The following is a 22,082-nucleotide window of genomic DNA, read 5'->3' on the forward strand; positions in this document are numbered from 1 at the left end:
CTATGCACGTCTCCTCAACCCATTCACTTTTACTCTTTTCAATTGCTTGCAACGTTTTTCTGGTTTTTATCTTCCCAATTTCATTTTGTTAGCTTCCTCCTCTTTCCCTTTATTTTCTTTTCTTCCTTGATTTCAGGCTTTGAATTGGACTAGTTTGGGCAAGGTTTGCTCCTTTGCACTGCCCCTCATTTCATCTCAGTCCATTTGGTTGGGATCATTTCCAAATTTTCTTGCTTTTTTCAATTGCACCCTTTTGGCATCATATCTCCTTTCCACAGGTGTTTGTGAGACTTTATTCTCTGATCCAAGATTTCATTCCCCTTCCTGAAAGGAAAGTCTTCCTTTCAGGAAGGGGAATGAAATCTTGCCATTTCAATGAGGATTAAACTGGCAACCTCTGGTCCATTTCTCTGCACGTCTCCTCAACCCATTCACTTTTACTCTTTTCAATTGCTTGCAACATTTTTCTGGTTTTTATCTTCCCAATTTCATTTTGTTAGCTTCCTCTTCTTTCCCTTTATTTTCTTTTCTTCCTTGATTTCAGGCTTTGAATTGGACTAGTTTGGGCAAGGTTGGCTCCTTTGCACTGCCCCTCATTTCATCTCAGTCCATTTGGTTGGGATCATTTCCAAATTTTCTTGCTTTTTTCAATTGCACCCTTTTGGATCATATCTCCTTTCCACAGTGTTTGTGAGACTTTATGCTCTGATCGGAAGATTTCATTCCCCTTCCTGAAAGGAAAGTCTTCCTTTCAGGAAGGGGAATGAAATCTTGCCATTTCAATGAGGATTAAACTGGCAACCTCTGGTCCATTTCTCTGCACGTCTCCTCAACCCATTCACTTTTACTCTTTTCAATTGCTTGCAACATTTTTCTGGTTTTTATCTTCCCAATTCCATTTTGTTAGCTTCCTCTTCTTTCCCTTTATTTTCTTTTCTTCCTTGATTTCAGGCTTTGAATTGGAAAAGTTTGGGCAAGGTTGGCTCCTTTGCACTGCCCCTCATTTCATCTCAGTCCATTTGGTTGGGATCATTTCCAAATTTCCTTGCTTTTTTCAATTGCACACTTTTGGATCATATCTCCTGTCCACGGTGTTTGTGAGACTTTATTCTCTGATCCCAAGATTTCATTCCCCTTCCTGAAAGGAAAGTCTTCCTTTCAGGAAGGGGAATGAAATCTTGCCATTTCAATGAGGATTAAACTGGCAACCTCTGGTCCATTTCTCTGCACGTCTCCTCAACCCATTCACTTTTACTCTTTTCAATTGCTTGCAACATTTTTCTGGTTTTTATCTTCCCAATTTCATTTTGTTAGCTTCCTCTTCTTTCCCTTTATTTTCTTTTCTTCCTTGATTTCAGGCTTTGAATTGGACTAGTTTGGGCAAGGTTGGCTCCTTTGCACTGCCCCTCATTTCATCTCAGTCCATTTGGTTGGGATCATTTCCAAATTTTCTTGCTTTTTTCAATTGCACTCTTTTGCATCATATCTCCTTTCCACGGTGTTTGTGAGACTTTATTCTCTGATCCAAGATTTCATTCCCCTTCCTGAAAGGAAAGTCTTCCTTTCAGGAAGGGGAATGAAATCTTGCCATTTCAATGAGGATTAAATTGGCAACCTCTGGTCCATTTCTCTGCACGTCTCCTCAACCCATTCACTTTTACTCTTTTCAATTGCTTGCAACATTTTTCTGGTTTTTATCTTCCCAATTTCATTTTGTTAGCTTCCTCTTCTTTCCCTTTATTTTCTTTTCTTCCTTGATTTCAGGCTTTGAATTGGACTAGTTTGGGCAAGGTTTGCCCCTTTGCACTGCCCCTCATTTCATCTCAGTCCATTTGGTTGGGATCATTTCCAAATTTTCTTGCTTTTTTCAATTGCACACTTTTGGATCATATCTCCTTTCCACGGTGTTTGTGAGACTTTATTCTCTGATTCCAAGATTTCATTCCCCTTCCTGAAAGGAAAGTCTTCCTTTCAGGAAGGGGAATGAAATCTTGCCATTTCAATGAGGATTAAACTGGCAACCTCTGGTCCATTTCTCTGCATGTCTCCTCAACCCATTCACTTTTACTCTTTTCAATTGCTTGCAACATTTTTCTGGTTTTTATCTTCCCAATTTCATTTTGTTAGCTTCCTCTTCTTTCCCTTTATTTTCTTTTCTTCCTTGATTTCAGGCTTTGAATTGGACTAGTTTGGGCAAGGTTTGCTCCTTTGCACTGCCCCTCATTTCATCTCAGTCCATTTGGTTGGGATCATTTCCAAATTTTCTTGCTTTTTTCAATTGCACACTTTTGGCATCATATCTCCTTCCACGGTGTTTGTGAGACTTTATTCTCTGATTCCAAGATTTCATTCCCCTTCCTGAAAGGAAAGTCTTCCTTTCAGGAAGGGGAATGAAATCTTGCCATTTCAATGAGGATTAAACTGGCAACCTCTGGTCCATTTCTCTGCACGTCTCCTCAACCCATTCACTTTTACTCTTTTCAATTGCTTGCAACATTTTTCTGGTTTTTATCTTCCCAATTTCATTTTGTTAGCTTCCTCCTCTTTCCCTTTATTTTCTTTTCTTCCTTGATTTCAGGCTTTGAATTGGACTAGTTTGGGCAAGGTTTGCTCCTTTGCACTGCCCCTCATTTCATCTCAGTCCATTTGGTTGGGATCATTTCCAAATTTTCTTGCTTTTTTCAATTGCACTCTTTTGCATCATATCTCCTTTCCACGGTGTTTGTGAGACTTTATTCTCTGATTCCAAGATTTCATTCCCCTTCCTGAAAGGAAAGTCTTCCTTTCAGGAAGGGGAATGAAATCTTGCCATTTCAATGAGGATTAAACTGGCAACCTCTGGTCCATTTCTCTGCACGTCTCCTCAACCCATTCACTTTTACTCTTTTCAATTGCTTGCAACATTTTTCTGGTTTTTATCTTCCCAATTTCATTTTGTTAGCTTCCTCTTCTTTCCCTTTATTTTCTTTTCTTTCTTGATTTCAGGCTTTGAATTGGACTAGTTTGGGCAAGGTTTGCTCCTTTGCACTGCCCCTCATTTCATCTCAGTCCATTTGGTTGGGATCATTTCCAAATTTTCTTGCTTTTTTCAATTGCACTCTTTTGCATCATATCTCCTTTCCACGGTGTTTGTGAGACTTTATTCTCTGATTCCAAGATTTCATTCCCCTTCCTGAAAGGAAAGTCTTCCTTTCAGGAAGGGGAATGAAATCTTGCCATTTCAATGAGGATTAAACTGGCAACCTCTGGTCCATTTCTCTGCACGTCTCCTCAACCCATTCACTTTTACTGTTTTCAATTGCTTGCAACATTTTTCTGGTTTTTATCTTCCCAATTTCATTTTGTTAGCTTCCTCTTCTTTCCCTTTATTTTCTTTTCTTCCTTGATTTCAGGCTTTGAATTGGACTAGTTTGGGCAAGGTTGGCTCCTTTGCACTGCCCCTCATTTCATCTCAGTCCATTTGGTTGGGATCATTTCCAAATTTTCTTGCTTTTTTCAATTGCACCCTTTTGCATCATATCTCCTTCCCACGGTGTTTGTGAGACTTTATTCTCTGATTCCAAGATTTCATTCCCCTTCCTGAAAGGAAAGTCTTCCTTTCAGGAAGGGGAATGAAATCTTGCCATTTCAATGAGGATTAAACTGGCAACCTCTGGTCCATTTCTCTGCACGTCTCCTCAACCCATTCACTTTTACTCTTTTCAATTGCTTGCAACATTTTTCTGGTTTTTATCTTCCCAATTTCATTTTGTTAGCTTCCTCCTCTTTCCCTTTATTTTCTTTTCTTCCTTGATTTCAGGCTTTGAATTGGACTAGTTTGGGCAAGGTTTGCTCCTTTGCACTGCCCCTCATTTCATCTCAGTCCATTTGGTTGGGATCATTTCCAAATTTTCTTGCTTTTTTCAATTGCACCCTTTTGCATCATATCTCCTTTCCACAGTGTTTGTGAGACTTTATTCTCTGATTCCAAGATTTCATTCCCCTTCCTGAAAGGAAAGTCTTCCTTTCAGGAAGGGGAATGAAATCTTGCCATTTCAATGAGGATTAAACTGGCAACCTCTGGTCCATTTCTCTGCACGTCTCCTCAACCCATTCACTTTTACTCTTTTCAATTGCTTGCAACATTTTTCTGGTTTTTATCTTCCCAATTTCATTTTGTTAGCTTCCTCTTCTTTCCCTTTATTTTCTTTTCTTCCTTGATTTCAGGCTTTGAATTGGACTAGTTTGGGCAAGGTTGGCTCCTTTGCACTGCCCCTCATTTCATCTCAGTCCATTTGGTTGGGATCATTTCCAAATTTTCTTGCTTTTTTCAATTGCACACTTTTGGATCATATCTCCTTTCCACAGTGTTTGTGAGACTTTATGCTCTGATTCCAAGATTTCATTCCCCTTCCTGAAAGGAAAGTCTTCCTTTCAGGAAGGGGAATGAAATCTTGCCATTTCAATGAGGATTAAACTGGCAACCTCTGGTCCATTTCTCTGCACGTCTCCTCAACCCATTCACTTTTACTCTTTTCAATTGCTTGCAACATTTTTCTGGTTTTTATCTTCCCAATTTCATTTTGTTAGCTTCCTTTTCTTTCCCTTTATTTTCTTTTCTTCCTTGATTTCAGGCTTTGAATTGGACTAGTTTGGGCAAGGTTTGCCCCTTATGCACTGCCCCTCATTTCATCTCAGTCCATTTGGTTGGGATCATTTCCAAATTTTCTTGCTTTTTTCAATTGCACTCTTTTGCATCATATCTCCTTCCCACAGTGTTTGTGAGACTTTATTCTCTGATTCCAAGATTTCATTCCCCTTCCTGAAAGGAAAGTCTTCCTTTCAGGAAGGGGAATGAAATCTTGCCATTTCAATGAGGATTAAACTGGCAACATCTGGTCCATTTCTCTGCACGTCTCCTCAACCCATTCACTTTTACTCTTTTCAATTGCTTGCAACATTTTTCTGGTTTTTATCTTCCCAATTTCATTTTGTTAGCTTCCTCTTCTTTCCCTTTATTTTCTTTTCTTCCTTGATTTCAGGCTTTGAATTGGAAAAGTTTGGGCAAGGTTGGCTCCTTTGCACTGCCCCTCATTTCATCTCAGTCCATTTGGTTGGGATCATTTCCAAATTTTCTTGCTTTTTTCAATTGCACACTTTTGCATCATATCTCCTTTCCACGGTGTTTGTGAGACTTTATTCTCTGATCCAAGATTTCATTCCCCTTCCTGAAAGGAAAGTCTTCCTTTCAGGAAGGGGAATGAAATCTTGCCATTTCAATGAGGATTAAACTGGCAACCTCTGGTCCATTTCTCTGCACGTCTCCTCAACCCATTCACTTTTACTCTTTTCAATTGCTTGCAACATTTTTCTGGTTTTTATCTTCCCAATTTCATTTTGTTAGCTTCCTCCTCTTTCCCTTTATTTTCTTTTCTTCCTTGATTTCAGGCTTTGAATTGGACTAGTTTGGGCAAGGTTGGCTCCTTTGCACTGCCCCTCATTTCATCTCAGTCCATTTGGTTGGGATCATTTCCAAATTTTCTTGCTTTTTTCAATTGCACTCTTTTGCATCATATCTCCTTTCCACGGTGTTTGTGAGACTTTATTCTCTGATTCCAAGATTTCATTCCCCTTCCTGAAAGGAAAGTCTTCCTTTCAGGAAGGGGAATGAAATCTTGCCATTTCAATGAGGATTAAACTGGCAACCTCTGGTCCATTTCTCTGCACGTCTCCTCAACCCATTCACTTTTACTCTTTTCAATTGCTTGCAACATTTTTCTGGTTTTTATCTTCCCAATTTCATTTTGTTAGCTTCCTCTTCTTTCCCTTTATTTTCTTTTCTTCCTTGATTTCAGGCTTTGAATTGGACTAGTTTGGGCAAGGTTGGCTCCTTTGCACTGCCCCTCATTTCATCTCAGTCCATTTGGTTGGGATCATTTCCAAATTTTCTTGCTTTTTTCAATTGCACTCTTTTGCATCATATCTCCTTTCCACGGTGTTTGTGAGACTTTATTCTCTGATTCCAAGATTTCATTCCCCTTCCTGAAAGGAAAGTCTTCCTTTCAGGAAGGGGAATGAAATCTTGCCATTTCAATGAGGATTAAACTGGCAACCTCTGGTCCATTTCTCTGCACGTCTCCTCAACCCATTCACTTTTACTCTTTTCAATTGCTTGCAACATTTTTCTGGTTTTTATCTTCCCAATTTCATTTTGTTAGCTTCTTCCTCTTTCCCTTTATTTTCTTTTCTTCCTTGATTTCAGGCTTTGAATTGGACTAGTTTGGGCAAGGTTTGCTCCTTTGCACTGCCCCTCATTTCATCTCAGTCCATTTGGTTGGGATCATTTCCAAATTTTCTTGCTTTTTTCAATTGCACTCTTTTGCATCATATCTCCTTTCCACAGTGTTTGTGAGACTTTATTCTCTGATCCCAAGATTTCATTCCCCTTCCTGAAAGGAAAGTCTTCCTTTCAGGAAGGGGAATGAAATCTTGCCATTTCAATGAGGATTAAACTGGCAACCTCTGGTCCATTTCTCTGCACGTCTCCTCAACCCATTCACTTTTACTCTTTTCAATTGCTTGCAACATTTTTCTGGTTTTTATCTTCCCAATTTCATTTTGTTAGCTTCCTCTTCTTTCCCTTTATTTTCTTTTCTTCCTTGATTTCAGGCTTTGAATTGGACTAGTTTGGGCAAGGTTTGCCCCTTATGCACTGCCCCTCATTTCATCTCAGTCCATTTGGTTGGGATCATTTCCAAATTTTCTTGCTTTTTTCAATTGCACTCTTTTGCATCATATCTCCTTTCCACGGTGTTTGTGAGACTTTATTCTCTGATCCCAAGATTTCATTCCCCTTCCTGAAAGGAAAGTCTTCCTTTCAGGAAGGGGAATGAAATCTTGCCATTTCAATGAGGATTAAACTGGCAACCTCTGGTCCATTTCTCTGCACGTCTCCTCAACCCATTCACTTTTACTCTTTTCAATTGCTTGCAACATTTTTCTGGTTTTTATCTTCCCAATTCCATTTTGTTAGCTTCCTCTTCTTTCCCTTTATTTTCTTTTCTTCCTTGATTTCAGGCTTTGAATTGGAAAAGTTTGGGCAAGGTTGGCTCCTTTGCACTGCCCCTCATTTCATCTCAGTCCATTTGGTTGGGATCATTTCCAAATTTTCTTGCTTTTTTCAATTGCACTCTTTTGGATCATATCTCCTTTCCACGGTGTTTGTGAGACTTTATTCTCTGATTCCAAGATTTCATTCCCCTTCCTGAAAGGAAAGTCTTCCTTTCAGGAAGGGGAATGAAATCTTGCCATTTCAATGAGGATTAAACTGGCAACCTCTGGTCCATTTCTCTGCACGTCTCCTCAACCCATTCACTTTTACTCTTTTCAATTGCTTGCAACATTTTTCTGGTTTTTATCTTCCCAATTCCATTTTGTTAGCTTCCTCTTCTTTCCCTTTATTTTCTTTTCTTCCTTGATTTCAGGCTTTGAATTGGACTAGTTTGGGCAAGGTTGGCTCCTTTGCACTGCCCCTCATTTCATCTCAGTCCATTTGGTTGGGATCATTTCCAAATTTTCTTGCTTTTTTCAATTGCACCCTTTTGCATCATATCTCCTTCCCACGGTGTTTGTGAGACTTTATTCTCTGATTCCAAGATTTCATTCCCCTTCCTGAAAGGAAAGTCTTCCTTTCAGGAAGGGGAATGAAATCTTGCCATTTCAATGAGGATTAAACTGGCAACCTCTGGTCCATTTCTCTGCACGTCTCCTCAACCCATTCACTTTTACTCTTTTCAATTGCTTGCAACATTTTTCTGGTTTTTATCTTCCCAATTCCATTTTGTTAGCTTCCTCTTCTTTCCCTTTATTTTCTTTTCTTCCTTGATTTCAGGCTTTGAATTGGACTAGTTTGGGCAAGGTTGGCTCCTTTGCACTGCCCCTCATTTCATCTCAGTCCATTTGGTTGGGATCATTTCCAAATTTTCTTGCTTTTTTCAATTGCACCCTTTTGCATCATATCTCCTTCCCACGGTGTTTGTGAGACTTTATTCTCTGATTCCAAGATTTCATTCCCCTCCCTGAAAGGAAAGTCTTCCTTTCAGGGAGGGGAATGAAATCTTGCCATTTCAATAGGGATTAAACTGGCAACATCTGGTCCATTTCTCTGCACGTCTCCTCAACCCATTCACTTTTACTCTTTTCAATTGCTTGCAACATTTTTCTGGTTTTTATCTTCCCAATTTCATTTTGTTAGCTTCCTCTTCTTTCCCTTTATTTTCTTTTCTTCCTTGATTTCAGGCTTTGAATTGGAAAAGTTTGGGCAAGGTTGGCTCCTTTGCACTGCCCCTCATTTCATCTCAGTCCATTTGGTTGGGATCATTTCCAAATTTTCTTGCTTTTTTCAATTGCACACTTTTGCATCATATCTCCTTCCCACAGTGTTTGTGAGACTTTATTCTCTGATCCCAAGATTTCATTCCCCTTCCTGAAAGGAAAGTCTTCCTTTCAGGAAGGGGAATGAAATCTTGCCATTTCAATGAGGATTAAACTGGCAACCTCTGGTCCATTTCTCTGCACGTCTCCTCAACCCATTCACTTTTACTCTTTTCAATTGCTTGCAACATTTTTCTGGTTTTTATCTTCCCAATTCCATTTTGTTAGCTTCCTCTTCTTTCCCTTTATTTTCTTTTCTTCCTTGATTTCAGGCTTTGAATTGGACTAGTTTGGGCAAGGTTGGCTCCTTTGCACTGCCCCTCATTTCATCTCAGTCCATTTGGTTGGGATCATTTCCAAATTTTCTTGCTTTTTTCAATTGCACTCTTTTGCATCATATCTCCTTTCCACGGTGTTTGTTAGACTTTATTCTCTGATTCCAAGATTTCATTCCCCTTCCTGAAAGGAAAGTCTTCCTTTCAGGAAGGGGAATGAAATCTTGCCATTTCAATGAGGATTAAACTGGCAACCTCTGGTCCATTTCTCTGCACGTCTCCTCAACCCATTCACTTTTACTCTTTTCAATTGCTTGCAACATTTTTCTGGTTTTTATCTTCCCAATTCCATTTTGTTAGCTTCCTCTTCTTTCCCTTTATTTTCTTTTCTTCCTTGATTTCAGGCTTTGAATTGGACTAGTTTGGGCAAGGTTTGCTCCTTTTCACTGCCCCTCATTTCATCTCAGTCCATTTGGTTGGGATCATTTCCAAATTTTCTTGCGTTTTTCAATTGCACTCTTTTGCATCATATCTCCTTTCCACAGTGTTTGTGAGACTTTATGCTCTGATTCCAAGATTTCATTCCCCTTCCTGAAAGGAAAGTCTTCCTTTCAGGAAGGGGAATGAAATCTTGCCATTTCAATGAGGATTAAACTGGCAACCTCTGGTCCATTTCTCTGCACGTCTCCTCAACCCATTCACTTTTACTCTTTTCAATTGCTTGCAACATTTTTCTGGTTTTTATCTTCCCAATTCCATTTTGTTAGCTTCCTTTTCTTTCCCTTTATTTTCTTTTCTTCCTTGATTTCAGGCTTTGAATTGGACTAGTTTGGGCAAGGTTTGCTCCTTTGCACTGCCCCTCATTTCATCTCAGTCCATTTGGTTGGGATCATTTCCAAATTTTCTTGCTTTTTTCAATTGCACTTTTGCATCATATCTCCTTTCCACAGTGTTTGTGAGACTTTATGCTCTGATCCCAAGATTTCATTCCCCTTCCTGAAAGGAAAGTCTTCCTTTCAGGAAGGGGAATGAAATCTTGCCATTTCAATGAGGATTAAACTGGCAACCTCTGGTCCATTTCCCTGCACATCTTCTCAACCCATTCACTTTTACTCTTTTCAATTGCTTGCAACATTTTTCTGGTTTTTATCTTCCCAATTCCATTTTGTTAGCTTCCTCCTCTTTCCCTTTATTTTCTTTTCTTCCTTGATTTCAGGCTTTCAATTGGACTAGTTTGGGCAAGGTTGGCTCCTTTGCACTGCCCCTCATTTCATCTCAGTCCATTTGGTTGGGATCATTTCCAAATTTTCTTGCTTTTTTCAATTGCACTCTTTTGGATCATATCTCCTTTCCACGGTGTTTGTTAGACTTTATGCTCTGATTCCAAGATTTCATTCCCCTTCCTGAAAGGAAAGTCTTCCTTTCAGGAAGGGGAATGAAATCTTGCCATTTCAATGAGGATTAAAGTGGCAACCTCTGGTCCATTTCTCTGCACGTCTCCTCAACCCATTCACTTTTACTCTTTTCAATTGCTTGCAACATTTTTCTGGTTTTTATCTTCCCAATTTCATTTTGTTAGCTTCCTCTTCTTTCCCTTTATTTTCTTTTCTTCCTTGATTTCAGGCTTTGAATTGGACTAGTTTGGGCAAGGTTGGCTCCTTTGCACTGCCCCTCATTTCATCTCAGTCCATTTGGTTGGGATCATTTCCAAATTTTCTTGCTTTTTTCAATTGCACTCTTTTGCATCATATCTCCTTTCCACAGTGTTTGTTAGACTTTATTCTCTGATTGCAAGATTTCATTCCCCTTCCTGAAAGGAAAGTCTTCTATTCAGGAAAGGGAATGAAATCTTGCCATTTCAATGAGGATTAAACTGGCAACCTCTGGTCCATTTCCCCGCATTTCTTTTTAGCCCACTCTATTTTATCATTTTGACTTGGTTTGGGGATTTTTTTTTTTTTTTAATTAGAATTTCATTTCTTTTGTTTCTTCTTCTTTCACTTTATTTTCTTTTCTTTCACAATTTCAGGATTTCCCTTTTTTTCCTGAAAGACTTCCTTTTACAGAATGGTATGAAATAATGCAATTTCCATGAGCATTAATTGGGCAAGCTTCGGTCCATTTCCCTGCATTTCTCATCCCATTCACTTTTACTGTTTTCAATTGCTTGCAACATTTTTCTGGTTTTTATCTTCCCAATTTCATTTTGTTAGCTTCTTCTTCTTTCCCTTTATTTTCTTTTCTTCCTTGATTTCAGGCTTTGAATTGGAGTAGTTTGGGCAAGGTTTGGTGCTTTTCACCGCCCCTCATTTCATCTCAGTCCATTTGGTTGGGATCATTTCCAAATTTTCTTTGTTATTTTCAATTGCGCTGTTTTGGATCACATCTCCTTTTCCAGCATGTTTATTAGACTTTTTTCTGCGACTTCAATATTTCAATGAGGTGTAATTGGGCATGTAACATTATTTTTATAATTCACTTTTGTATTTTGTATCAAGATATGATGATGTTCTGATTCAAGTTGCAGACATTTATGCAATGTGAATTTCTGTATGTACTTTTTAGATAGTGAAATTAAAACTTCCTACAATATATCTATTATATTCTTGGTACTGATTTCATTAGCTTTTGGTTCAAAAAGCCTCCTGTGCAGAGTTTTGTTTGTGGTGTAAATTACATACTCAAGAGGTCTCTTCTTAGTGCCTGCAAAACTAGAGAAATTTCTTGAATATATTTATGATTGTTAGTTGGTGGGGAAGGGTTTGTCCATGCCACTGCAGGACCCAGAAGTGAGCTGCTCTGCCAGGCAAAGACTGGGAGAATAAGAACCCATGTTCTTGGACTAGGCCTAAGGGGCAGCAGCTCCTGGGAACAGTATTTAGCAGTTAGTGTGGTGGGATGTGCAAACTCCAAAGCTATTCCACGTACTGTAGCCAGTTAATTAGAATGAGCTCACACATGGAATAATGTAGGAAAATACAGATACAGGCAAATAAAGCAGATAAACTAGGACAAAATTCAGTTCTTTAATGGTAACAGGGTCTCTTTAAACTCTCACACCTTTGGCCTAATTCTTAGTCACAGGCACAAACTTTCTTATCAGTGAGGCTCCTCACACCATAAACTTTTCTCAGCTTTCGTTACTGGTGCCGTGTTATTTAACTCTGGTCCCAGCATAGTTTCTCCAGGGGCTGTGACATGGATGGCAGAGCTTCCCTCTCTGTGAAAACCTCTTGTGTGGAAATGCAATGCAAACATCTTTACCCATCCTGCTGTTCCTCAGGATGTCAGGAGGGTGCTTCTGGCCACAAGCTTATTTCAGATGCTTCTGTCCTGTGTAGGTTTATCCTATTTTCTACCTGTTAATGTCTACCTGCATTCAGCATAGAATAGCTGAAGATGACAACAGTGTAATGGGTCTTGTGAAAGCTCTAGTTTTTTCCTTTAATCTGGTCTGGTTCAATCTCCACAAATGCCTTCTCTGTCACAACAACAAGACCTTGCTCGTTCCAGAAGTACCCACTTCTCTGAGCAAACAGGAAAAAAAAAAAAAAAACTTTTCTGACAGATGGTACAAAAGCAAGCTCTCTTCTCCATTCTTTTTGGTCTTTTTCCCTGCCATCTGCTGGAGGCCATTATGTGCCTTACATTCCTCTGTGGAGATGTAAGGTCAGGATGCACGTTTCAAATGCAATGCCGTATTTTAGTTGCTAGTTCTCAGCTGATCCTCAGCTGGTGTTTCTGTCCCCCCTAGCCATTCACATGGTGTTCTTATGCCCTCTATTAGAAACATCATTTTGATGGTTATATAAAAAATACTCAGATTCTCAATAAAGTCTAACACCTATAAAAAAAAGCATCTTGTTGCACATTTTTTTCCGTCAACAACAGTGGTATCAGGAACCTGACTTTTTGTTAAAGCAAAAAACCATTAAAAAAGATTTTTCAGCTTTTTCTGTTCAGTGCTGCACGAAAGGATAGACAAATATAGGATGATACCACATGCTGAACACCACCACATACCTTTAATTAGAAATCCATTATTACATAAATTGCTAGAGAATTTAAAAGGAAGCTATGTAAACACTGTAAGTCTACTACTAAGAAAAAGTCAGAAATATTGAAAACAGCATCTATACTTTAAAAAAATTGCTTTCTATCAGCGAGAGATGTAGCAGATTCTGCAACAGAAGATTTGCTGGCTGTACATAAAAAAGTACATTATCCTTTGTGGCCTTTTATTGTTGAGGAAATATCACTCTTCTGTATTTTTGAATGGTTGATCTTGAAAACTAAGAAGTAGCAACACAAAAGTTCACTTCAGCAACACATGAACAATTACTTTTAAATATCCACATTTCATTAGTACAGACTTTCTAGGAATGCTTTTTTAGTTTCCACAGTATATCTATAAATTGTATGAACACAGCAGCACAAGTTTCTTCTATCCAAACATCCCAAAAAATAGTGTACACTTTATGAAATAAATTGCTGCTATTAAATCTGCTATGATAAATAAAAGTAGTTTCCAGTCCTGTTGTCCTTCATAATAAAAACAGTACAGCAACAATAAAAAATAAAGCCTCTTTTCTCTAAAAAAGCCTTTTAGCAGTACATGCCATCACCTGGGCAAGAGCTATACCTTCAGAATGCATCAGACCATACATGGAGCTTTTAAACCTGTAAGATCACATTCTCCTATAAAGCAACTAGATCTTGAGGAAAGGGAAAAGCATAGTCAAAACAAATATACCTGTAAATAAAATAAATAGAATTGGTAAATTTATTCCCTACACTCACAATTCAAAAAACTGCATCTTCCTAACATGCCACTGGACAACATGCAGTAACTCTTTCCAGATTTTTAACAAAATTAAATAATTATCAGTTCCAACCTGATTTTTAGCTTGAATTTTGTACCATTTCTACAAGGCCTTTATTTGTTTTTTGATCCATTATGAAATTTGTTGCTTATGGAAATTCAAGACTATGATCAAGCCATATCTGTTACAGGTTGCACTCCTTTCACTGTAAGATACATCTTCCACTTTATCTTTAAAACTCTCTACCCACTTCTCCACACTTTTTCTTCAATTGCTGACACTAAACACATACATCTGATTAAATGTATTAGTACCAAATAAAAGAGAAACAACGTATTTGTTTCCTACCCATTAAACCCATTAAAATCCTTTTCATAGAAGCCTTTCTACAAGAGCTTCTTGTCCTCTTCTTCTTTGACCAGTACTTTTAAGTCCATTATTTTATGCTAGCATATTAAACTCTGCACATTATGAAAACCTATGGCACAACAAAATACAGTGGAATAAACTCAAGACCCTCATTTTGAAACTATGAAGAAAGTTATCAGTAATTTTCCTTATTTATTTGTCTTAGACAAAATGTGCCTAAGACACGTACACAGTAAGAATCATGCACTGGTATTTATGTAAGCATTAAAAATAGTTTGCTCTTCCTGTATGGAAAATGGTCTAATAAACAGTAGAAACCATAAGATTTGTGGTTTACCCTTCCCTAGTGTTAAGGCTTTTAACTTTTGTTACATACTACAATCAAAACTTCATCAGGTTTCAGAAAAGTTTAGAGTAGAATTTGCCAATTATCTCCTGTAGTAAGTGAGCTAGGGTATCTTTCTCATAGTCTACATAGGTCAGCTCTTCTCCAGTACAGCACTCCCTTCTGAAAATGTTACTATTTTTAATTGAAAAGCTATCAACTAAGATATAAAAATTAAACTAAAAACTCCAATTTTACTCTGAATAAAGCCACAGTGCTTTTTCTACAACTTCTGATTACTGAACAGGGTGCCAAGAGAGATTGTCGTGCCTCAATCACTGGGAAATATTCAAGATATCTGGAGACAGCTCTGTGCAGCCTGCTCCAGTTATCCTGTTTGAGCAATGAAGCTGGACAAGATAACCTCCAGAACTCAGATGCAACCTCAACTATTCTACACTGGTTTTGTTTGTAAAGTTGATTTTCCCCAGCATCTAAAAAAATGAATTTAGTGATTTATGAATCAAAAAACAACATACAACAATGATTCACACACAAAGTCAGGTGTTTATTTACCATATTTACAAGTATAAATACATTAATGCTACAAATACTCTCTCATGTTCTTTTTGAGCACGTGATGTTATCACATGCTCATAAGTTAACATAAAATCCAAGTAAGGTGCCTTAGTTTTACCAGGCACCTGTGCAGTCACTGCCTAAGTTTTACCAAAACAAAGATGGCACATGTTGTGATTCTCTTCCAAACACTTATAAACCTTTAGTACTAAAAGCAACTGTAGATGAGATTTACATATTTTTGGTCAAATAGATACAAGGAGTTATAATTTTTATGGAAGTATTAGTCGTTCATTCGGTCACAAGTCATAACAGTCTTCTGACTTCAGTACTTTACAGCACCAAAAACTTTTCGCTTTGCAGTAAACACATTTTCTCCCCAAATCATTAAGAGAGCCATCACCAGCAGATACTGCTGATCTGAATTCCATCATTTCAGTTGTAGGACAACCTTCAAAAAGGAGAAAAGAAATGAGATTAAAGCTGGCTAAGACCACAACTTAAGCAGCCTATGAAAAGGATTGCCTTTTGTTTTCTGTTTCAGTATGATATGGAACTGAATAAGCATTTCTTTCCTCTGGACAGCACACCATTCCTCTCTCAATTCTCTTTTACAATCTCACACAACCATCACCGAAAATAACTTTCTTCACCTTTTGCTGCACTCAAAGCATTCTTCAGCTGCCTGTAATCAAAAAGTACAAAAGCAAGTCCAGGTCCAGTGAAATTCCTTGTGCACAAAACAGAGCCAAGGGACCAATTCTGAAGTGAATTCCTCCTCAGGTGCCCACAGAACTAAGCATGGAAATGACCACATCCCACAGCTTCCACACAGACCCTCAAGCAGAACAAAGGGCAAGTGGACACTAGAAAAATCCTTGTTCGTGTTCTAGTTTTATTTAATTTTGCAGGGAAGAAAATCCATGTTAGCAAGCTGTGAAAGCTCTTAAGGACTATAATTTCATGCGAACACCATTTTCTTCAAATCCTCGTTTTCTTTAGCCTTTTTTATTACTAAAACTGAGACCCTTCAGTGTCTCAGAAGTCTTATAGTTTCACTTGAAATTCTCTTTTGTGTTACTATACTGTAACCTTTATAACTTTCTTCCTGATTTACTATACCATGGAAATTAAAGGACATAATATGAACCAAATTAAGTCTCCCAGACACTGGTATTTTGTGAAGCTGAAGGAAATATGGGAGTTTTTGCCAATCCTTCAGCATAGGATAGGAGTAATCATATTAAATTAAAGAAATTATATTTATAATTCTTCCTAATATTTATATTAGGAAGAACTTTTTTACAGTGAGTGTGGTGAAACACTGGACAGAGATGCCCCATCCCTGGAAACATTCAAGATCAGGTTGGACAGGGCTCTGAGCAACCTGATCTAGTCAACAATGTCCCTGCTCGTTGCAGGGAGCTTAGACCAGACAACCTTTAGAGATCCTTTTCAACCCAAACTATTCTATGATCCTATGAATTCTGCTTAAAATAAATCAGTACGTAACATAATGGGAACAAAAGATTAAATCAGTAAAAGTTACCTTATTGGCAGCTTCCAGTGCATTTATTAGGTTTTGCAACTCTTCCTTATTCATCTCTATAGAAATTGGCTTAACTTCACCATTTTCTCTCACATCCAAATCAAGATTGAGGAGTGGCATTTGAAGCATGGAGATCTTATCACTAGAGAGAGCAAGCTATGCATATTGACACAACAATAAAGTGTAAGGTGGAGCCATTAAATTTTTAGTCTATCATAATATCACATCTGTATTTCATATTGAACTTGTAATACCACAACAAACATCAGCATGACAAAATTAATTTCAAACAAGTAATCTCTGCTGTTTTCAGGTTTTTTCCTCCGTTATTGGGATTTTTGTTTGTTTGTTAATGCCAACAGTATATTGAATAAAGACCCCCTCTTCACAGACTTGTTACATACACTTGTCAAAACCAATTTGTTAAAATTCTGGGCTGCCACATTTTGGTATTCCAGGTCAAAATGAAGGATACATTTGATCATGGCTCTTGATCATGAATTATGTAGATTCTGAAATCATCATACTCAAATAGGTCTTCTAATCAACAAGAAGGGTGTTACAAAATGGGCTTGGTGGGAGAAAGAGGAGACCCTTATGCATTTTTATACATTCTGCAGCTGATCAACCACATTGTTAGATATCCTATTGGACAAACACTGATGAAGCTTACTTGCCAATTGCGTTTTCTTTTTACTGACTACGATACTCACTCTAGCACAGGTAAGGTTTTTAAAATGCATTAAAAGCAAAGATGAGTTGACAGTACTATAGGTTAGTATTGTGCACACCTACCTTATTTATTTAGAGAACAGAATGTGGCAGGGTTCAAGCATGGTAAGCAAACAAAAAGTCATAACCAGCTCAAGGGGGGAAAAAAGTGGTTTAAAGAAAAGTAATAGTTCAGACATGTACCAAAATTTTGTATGGCAAAATAGAAAGAAACTCCAAAAATTCTCTAGAAAAAAATTGTCCTAGGGTAACTTTATGATGCCTGTATCCCCAATCGTCTGTTCTGTTTGTGCTGTATATTGAGTCCTGTGCCTTTAAGACTGGTTCTAAGAGCAAGGAGAAGCGCGGAGTTTGTTTTGAGAAAACTGCCTGACTCCTCCACGTTCTGCTGCGGACAGCGTGTTCGGCGGAGGCTTGGAGAGACTGCAGGACAGATTTTTTTCTTTTTTCTTTGCTTTTAGTTCGTTTCAGCTAGCTAGGGCAGAGAATTTCCCTGGACTGTTTTTTTCCTTTTTCTTGGAACTGTTTAAACCTGCTCTGGACTGAAAACCCAGGGGAGCACTGGGGGCTGCACCTGCGGCCCACCGGGGCCTGGACCTCGGCATTTTCCAGCAGCGCCGGAGGGACTGGGACTGAGGAGACGCTGAGAGAGAGAGCCGAGCTACACCCACGGCAAGGACTTTCTCAATTTGCCATCTCACTTCAGAAGGAGAGGTTTTATTGTTTCATACTATTCATTCTTTATACTTGTATGCACTTCATTTGTTTAGTAAAATAGTTTTTTCCACTTTTCTCCAAAGAGGGTTTTGGGTTTTTTTCCCGGACCGGTTGGAGGGAGGGGCCACGTGGGTTTGCTTCCTTAGAGGGATCCTATACAGGGGTTTTCTCCCAAATTTGTCCCAAACCAGGACAAAAATTTAGAAGAAGCCACAAACAAAAAATCAGAGTTCACCTAAGTCCATATTTCTGTCAGCAGTAAATGCAGTTAGCAAGAGATCAAGCCCAGTAAGAGTTCTAAAGCACATTATGATGCCACATCTGCTCTTGCAAACACTTGTCTGTTTTGGGCATTGCTCTTTGACTTCCAAACCTGTGTGCTGCAGAAATTACTGAGCATTCTTGTAAACATGGAAAACTATGTAACAGCTCTAGAAATCTGTTTAACAGCTCTCACACTCTAACCAAAAATATAAACAGTATAAGTAATGTTTTAAAGTCTTTGATCAAGCTTAATTTAAACAAATTACCTTCATAACCTCAAACCACCGTCCAAATTTAGGCAACACCATTAACACTGGTCTATTACCAAAATAGGAAGTCTAACGACAAATTATTTCAAATTATTAAATGTCCACTGCAAAAATATAAGCTTTTGAAGAAAGTGAAGAAAACTTAATCCTGAATCAGTCAAGTAATCTTAAAATTAAGCATATACTTCTTCCTTTGAGAAAAATACTGTTTATGCAGGCCTCAAAACCGTAACAGTATACAAAACTTTCAGGTGTTCCTGAATGGCACCACATCTCCCGGAGCAGCCTTAAAAGAGGGGAAAACCAAAAAACCTCAAACTTTTAAAATTTGCACTTGCAGTTTATACAAATTTCTGGCAAGTCTTTGATGTGTTTTTGCATCAGTCATTAATGTGCTTTTGCAATACCTACAAAAATGGAACCATTCTGCAGAGAGAACAGGCCTAATGGGACTGTATCGAGTTACTTGAAGAACATTTCTTTCATACAACATTAAGGCAACTCTCACCTTTAACTGCCAGTCAAAATCCTGCAGCTGGGCAGAAGAGATTGCATGTACACTTTCTACTAGGGCACTCCTGATTTCTTCCTTTCTACCTTTCAGACATTTTGTGATTGCTTCTTGGAGGTCTGAATTTAGCTCAATTATCTGCTGAGCAGCCTACAAAAATAAAAAATAAAAACTGTGATTACTTGCATTATGAACCACAGAACTAACATGCACAACCTGCAATAACTAAAATATCTAAGCTGATAGCTGCCCTTCATGGCTGCTCTCTGTCTTTGATAGTTTAGAGTCAGTGTTTACCGCAGCAAGAAACTGAGAAAAAAATAACAACTTCAATTAAAAGACACCAGAGAATAGAGGTTTATCAGCCTTCTTACATGCCACCCCAAAATCAAAAGAACATCACACCCCCAAATAACTCAGGTTTAGGTCTGCAAGTTTCTCAGCATCAGGGCAGAGGCTAAATACATCAGCTCAGCTGAAAAAGAAATGCTGATGTAAGGAGGTTCCCAAAGCTACACAGATGTCTTTCTTCGACCTAGCTGCTACCACTTGGTTGAAATACAAGCAATATGCAAGAGATGAGAATTAGTATTTCTAATAATAAAACAAGATTTTGCAAAGTTCATACCTATAGGAATGTCCTGAATTACAAACCCTGAAACATATGGTCGCCCATTCACAGTAGATTTTTTACAAAATTTATTTACCTACAGTCAATATTTTATACCACCTCAATGCAGTACTAATGAACAAAGAAAACCAAACAAGAAAGTGAATTTATTGCTAATGAGCAGCATTATAAAAACAGACAATCTGGTGGTACTCAAAATACCAATTTAAGTGATTAAACCAGTATTTTAACAATCATCCTGTGATATTAGAAAAGTATTCAAAAATCAGCATTTGTTTCACTTTTTGTTGTAGAAGTCTTGGCAATGTATCTCTAAATGCTGCTTACCTTCTACCTATTTAGGCTGAATCCACGACTGTTCAAATCCTTCACTATAAAATATTTTAGGATTAAACAAACTACAAAACTAATCACTCCAGCCATGATGTCTCAAAGTCAAGGCTAATCAGTGATGAGCCCTTACCTCTTCATCAGACATATTTTTGCCAACTGCAGTTTTGAAATATGTCATAGTTTCTTCTAAAACCTCCATCCATTCCGACAAGCTCCAAACATTGCCATAATCCTGGTATCGAGGATACGCCCGGCCACAGATGCCATCAACTATCTTATGAAGGAACTGAAACGATGCGATACACAGCTTAAAATTCTCTCACGGTTAACCTACACCTGATATGAGACTGATCAAGCAATTCAGTTATCAACCCTCCCTCCACTGGGAACTGCCTCAATGCTTCCAGACTGCAGGCCAGGCACCATTCAAAAAAGCCCCGAAGAGGTACTCCTGAATATGAACTGTCCTCCCTTCTCCCCTTGGAGCCACCTCGCGGTCTGGCCGCAGAAACGTGATTCAGATTCACCTCGGACTTACATGCGAACTGAACAGCTGCGTGCACAACTACAGCCCTGAGTCACCAAAGGGCGCCTCAGTCACGCCTCATCCCCGGGATTGCCAAACTGCGCAGCACAACCCCAACTGCTGATTTCCAAGCCCATGCGCCACCCTAGTCTCCCAATGCGCTGTCCTCTGGCACTGCGGCCTGCAGGGAGAGGCGGCCCCGGTCCGCGGCCCCGCGCACTCGGCGGGCCCTGCCTCCCCCACAGGTGCCGGAGGGCGGCACGCCGGCCCGGCCGCGGCGAACCCCGCCCGCCTGCCCCGCCCGGGGCCGCGGGGAGCCCACCTCGAGCGCCCGTCCCGGCGGCAGCTTCTCCAGGAGCCGCGCCATCTCCAGGCCCCGCCGGCGGTGCGCATGCGCAAGTGCAAACACCCCCCCCCCCCCCCCCCCTTCCTCCGCCCCGTGTCACGGGTTCGAGTCTCGGCCGCGGCGACGCGATGACCCGGTGCGCTTCGGGGCCCCAGTGTGCTACTTGAGACCTTCGGCCCGACGGTGAATGTAGCCTGAGCCCCTCGCCATTTTACAAGCTTTAATGAGTAATAACACTTAAGCTGTTTTTGCATTCTGCCTGTCTTGCAGCTTTGCTTTTTGACTCTTGACAGGTTAAATTTGCGCTTGGTGGCAAGAGAGGAAGCTCAAGACTTCCAATGGGCACAACATCATTGATATTAAATCAAGGTGAAGAAGTTAAGAGAAACACTGACTGCAGAAGTCTGTGATGCTTGTACAGTTTTTACCGTGAAGAGCTCATTTTTAAAATGCTTTATCAAAGTGTGAATTCAATCCTAGCCAGACACTGAAGGAGGCTTATGGAACAGGTTTTTATATTACCAGTGACCTTTCCATGTGTTGACATGATTGAATGTGAATGCAAAGAAGCAAAGTTGCTGTGATCGCGTTTACGAAAAAACCTGTAAGAATTCAAGTCATAGCAGATCACAAAACTACACAGAGACTCTTACACCTGTAAGCAGACTTTATTTTGCTGAAATCCCAAGGCTAATTTACAGTTAAACAGTTAATGCATATGTAGGTATTACACTGGGCCGTAAGAAAAGCATAGCAGCTACAAATTCCAACTGGTGGGTAGAAGGTCTTTGTGAAAAACACAAGCAAATCAAGTCAGTCTGCAGCACAACTTCTTCACAGACAGTCATATGGCCTGTAGGAATGGTGTGGTGCATGGGAGTTTTGGAGAAGAAGCATGGGGAAGAACCGACTTCAGGTTTTGCTGACTGAAAACTTTCATATTTTCCTCAGAGTTTGCAACTGCTAGTAAATTAGACTTTTAAGAAAGGTTTCATCAAAATTTAGTCAATTTTATTATGGAGAAATTACTCAAAGCTGCTGTTTTAATGAGGAGTAGATGAAATTTCAAATTTAAAAATGTTATTTTCAATAATAATTTCCTTTATTCCCCTAGAATTTTCCTTGTTAGATAACTGGAAAGGTACCCACTTTGTGACTATACTGTGTTGCACACTGCAAAAGAGAGCACCAGGGGGAGCGTCTGCTCCAAACAATTTAAACCCAGCAACCCAGACTTGCAATGAAATAATTTATGAAATAAAGAGAAAGGTAGTGAGTGTCCCTCTCATATGAAAGGGATCAAACAAGTGAAAAATGGGAAAACAAAAAAGATGTAATGCAGGAAAAGACAGAAGAGGATAGGAAGCTGCCATGTGACACTGTCCCAGTGAACATTTTCCAAGCAGCTAACTTTTGCTGGT

General features: G+C 39.1%; 1 protein-coding gene across 1 annotated transcript; it reads right to left on the bottom strand.

The window, feature by feature from the left end:
* Positions 1-14,751: 14,751 nt before the first annotated feature.
* Positions 14,752-20,713, bottom strand: COMMD8 (COMM domain containing 8). The gene is made up of 5 exons (XM_040065661.2): positions 20,638-20,713; positions 19,920-20,075; positions 18,823-18,975; positions 16,333-16,488; positions 14,752-15,234 (listed from the first exon to the last, which is right to left on the bottom strand). Exons 1-5 carry the CDS (start codon positions 20,680-20,682, stop codon positions 15,214-15,216), a joined length of 531 nt encoding a protein of 176 aa, XP_039921595.1. The 5' UTR covers positions 20,683-20,713; the 3' UTR covers positions 14,752-15,213.
* Between the last annotated feature and the right edge of the window lie 1,369 nt (positions 20,714-22,082).

The sequence above is a fragment of the Hirundo rustica genome, chromosome 5, assembly GCF_015227805.2.
Source record: "Hirundo rustica isolate bHirRus1 chromosome 5, bHirRus1.pri.v3, whole genome shotgun sequence".
Taxonomy (NCBI): domain Eukaryota; kingdom Metazoa; phylum Chordata; class Aves; order Passeriformes; family Hirundinidae; genus Hirundo; species Hirundo rustica.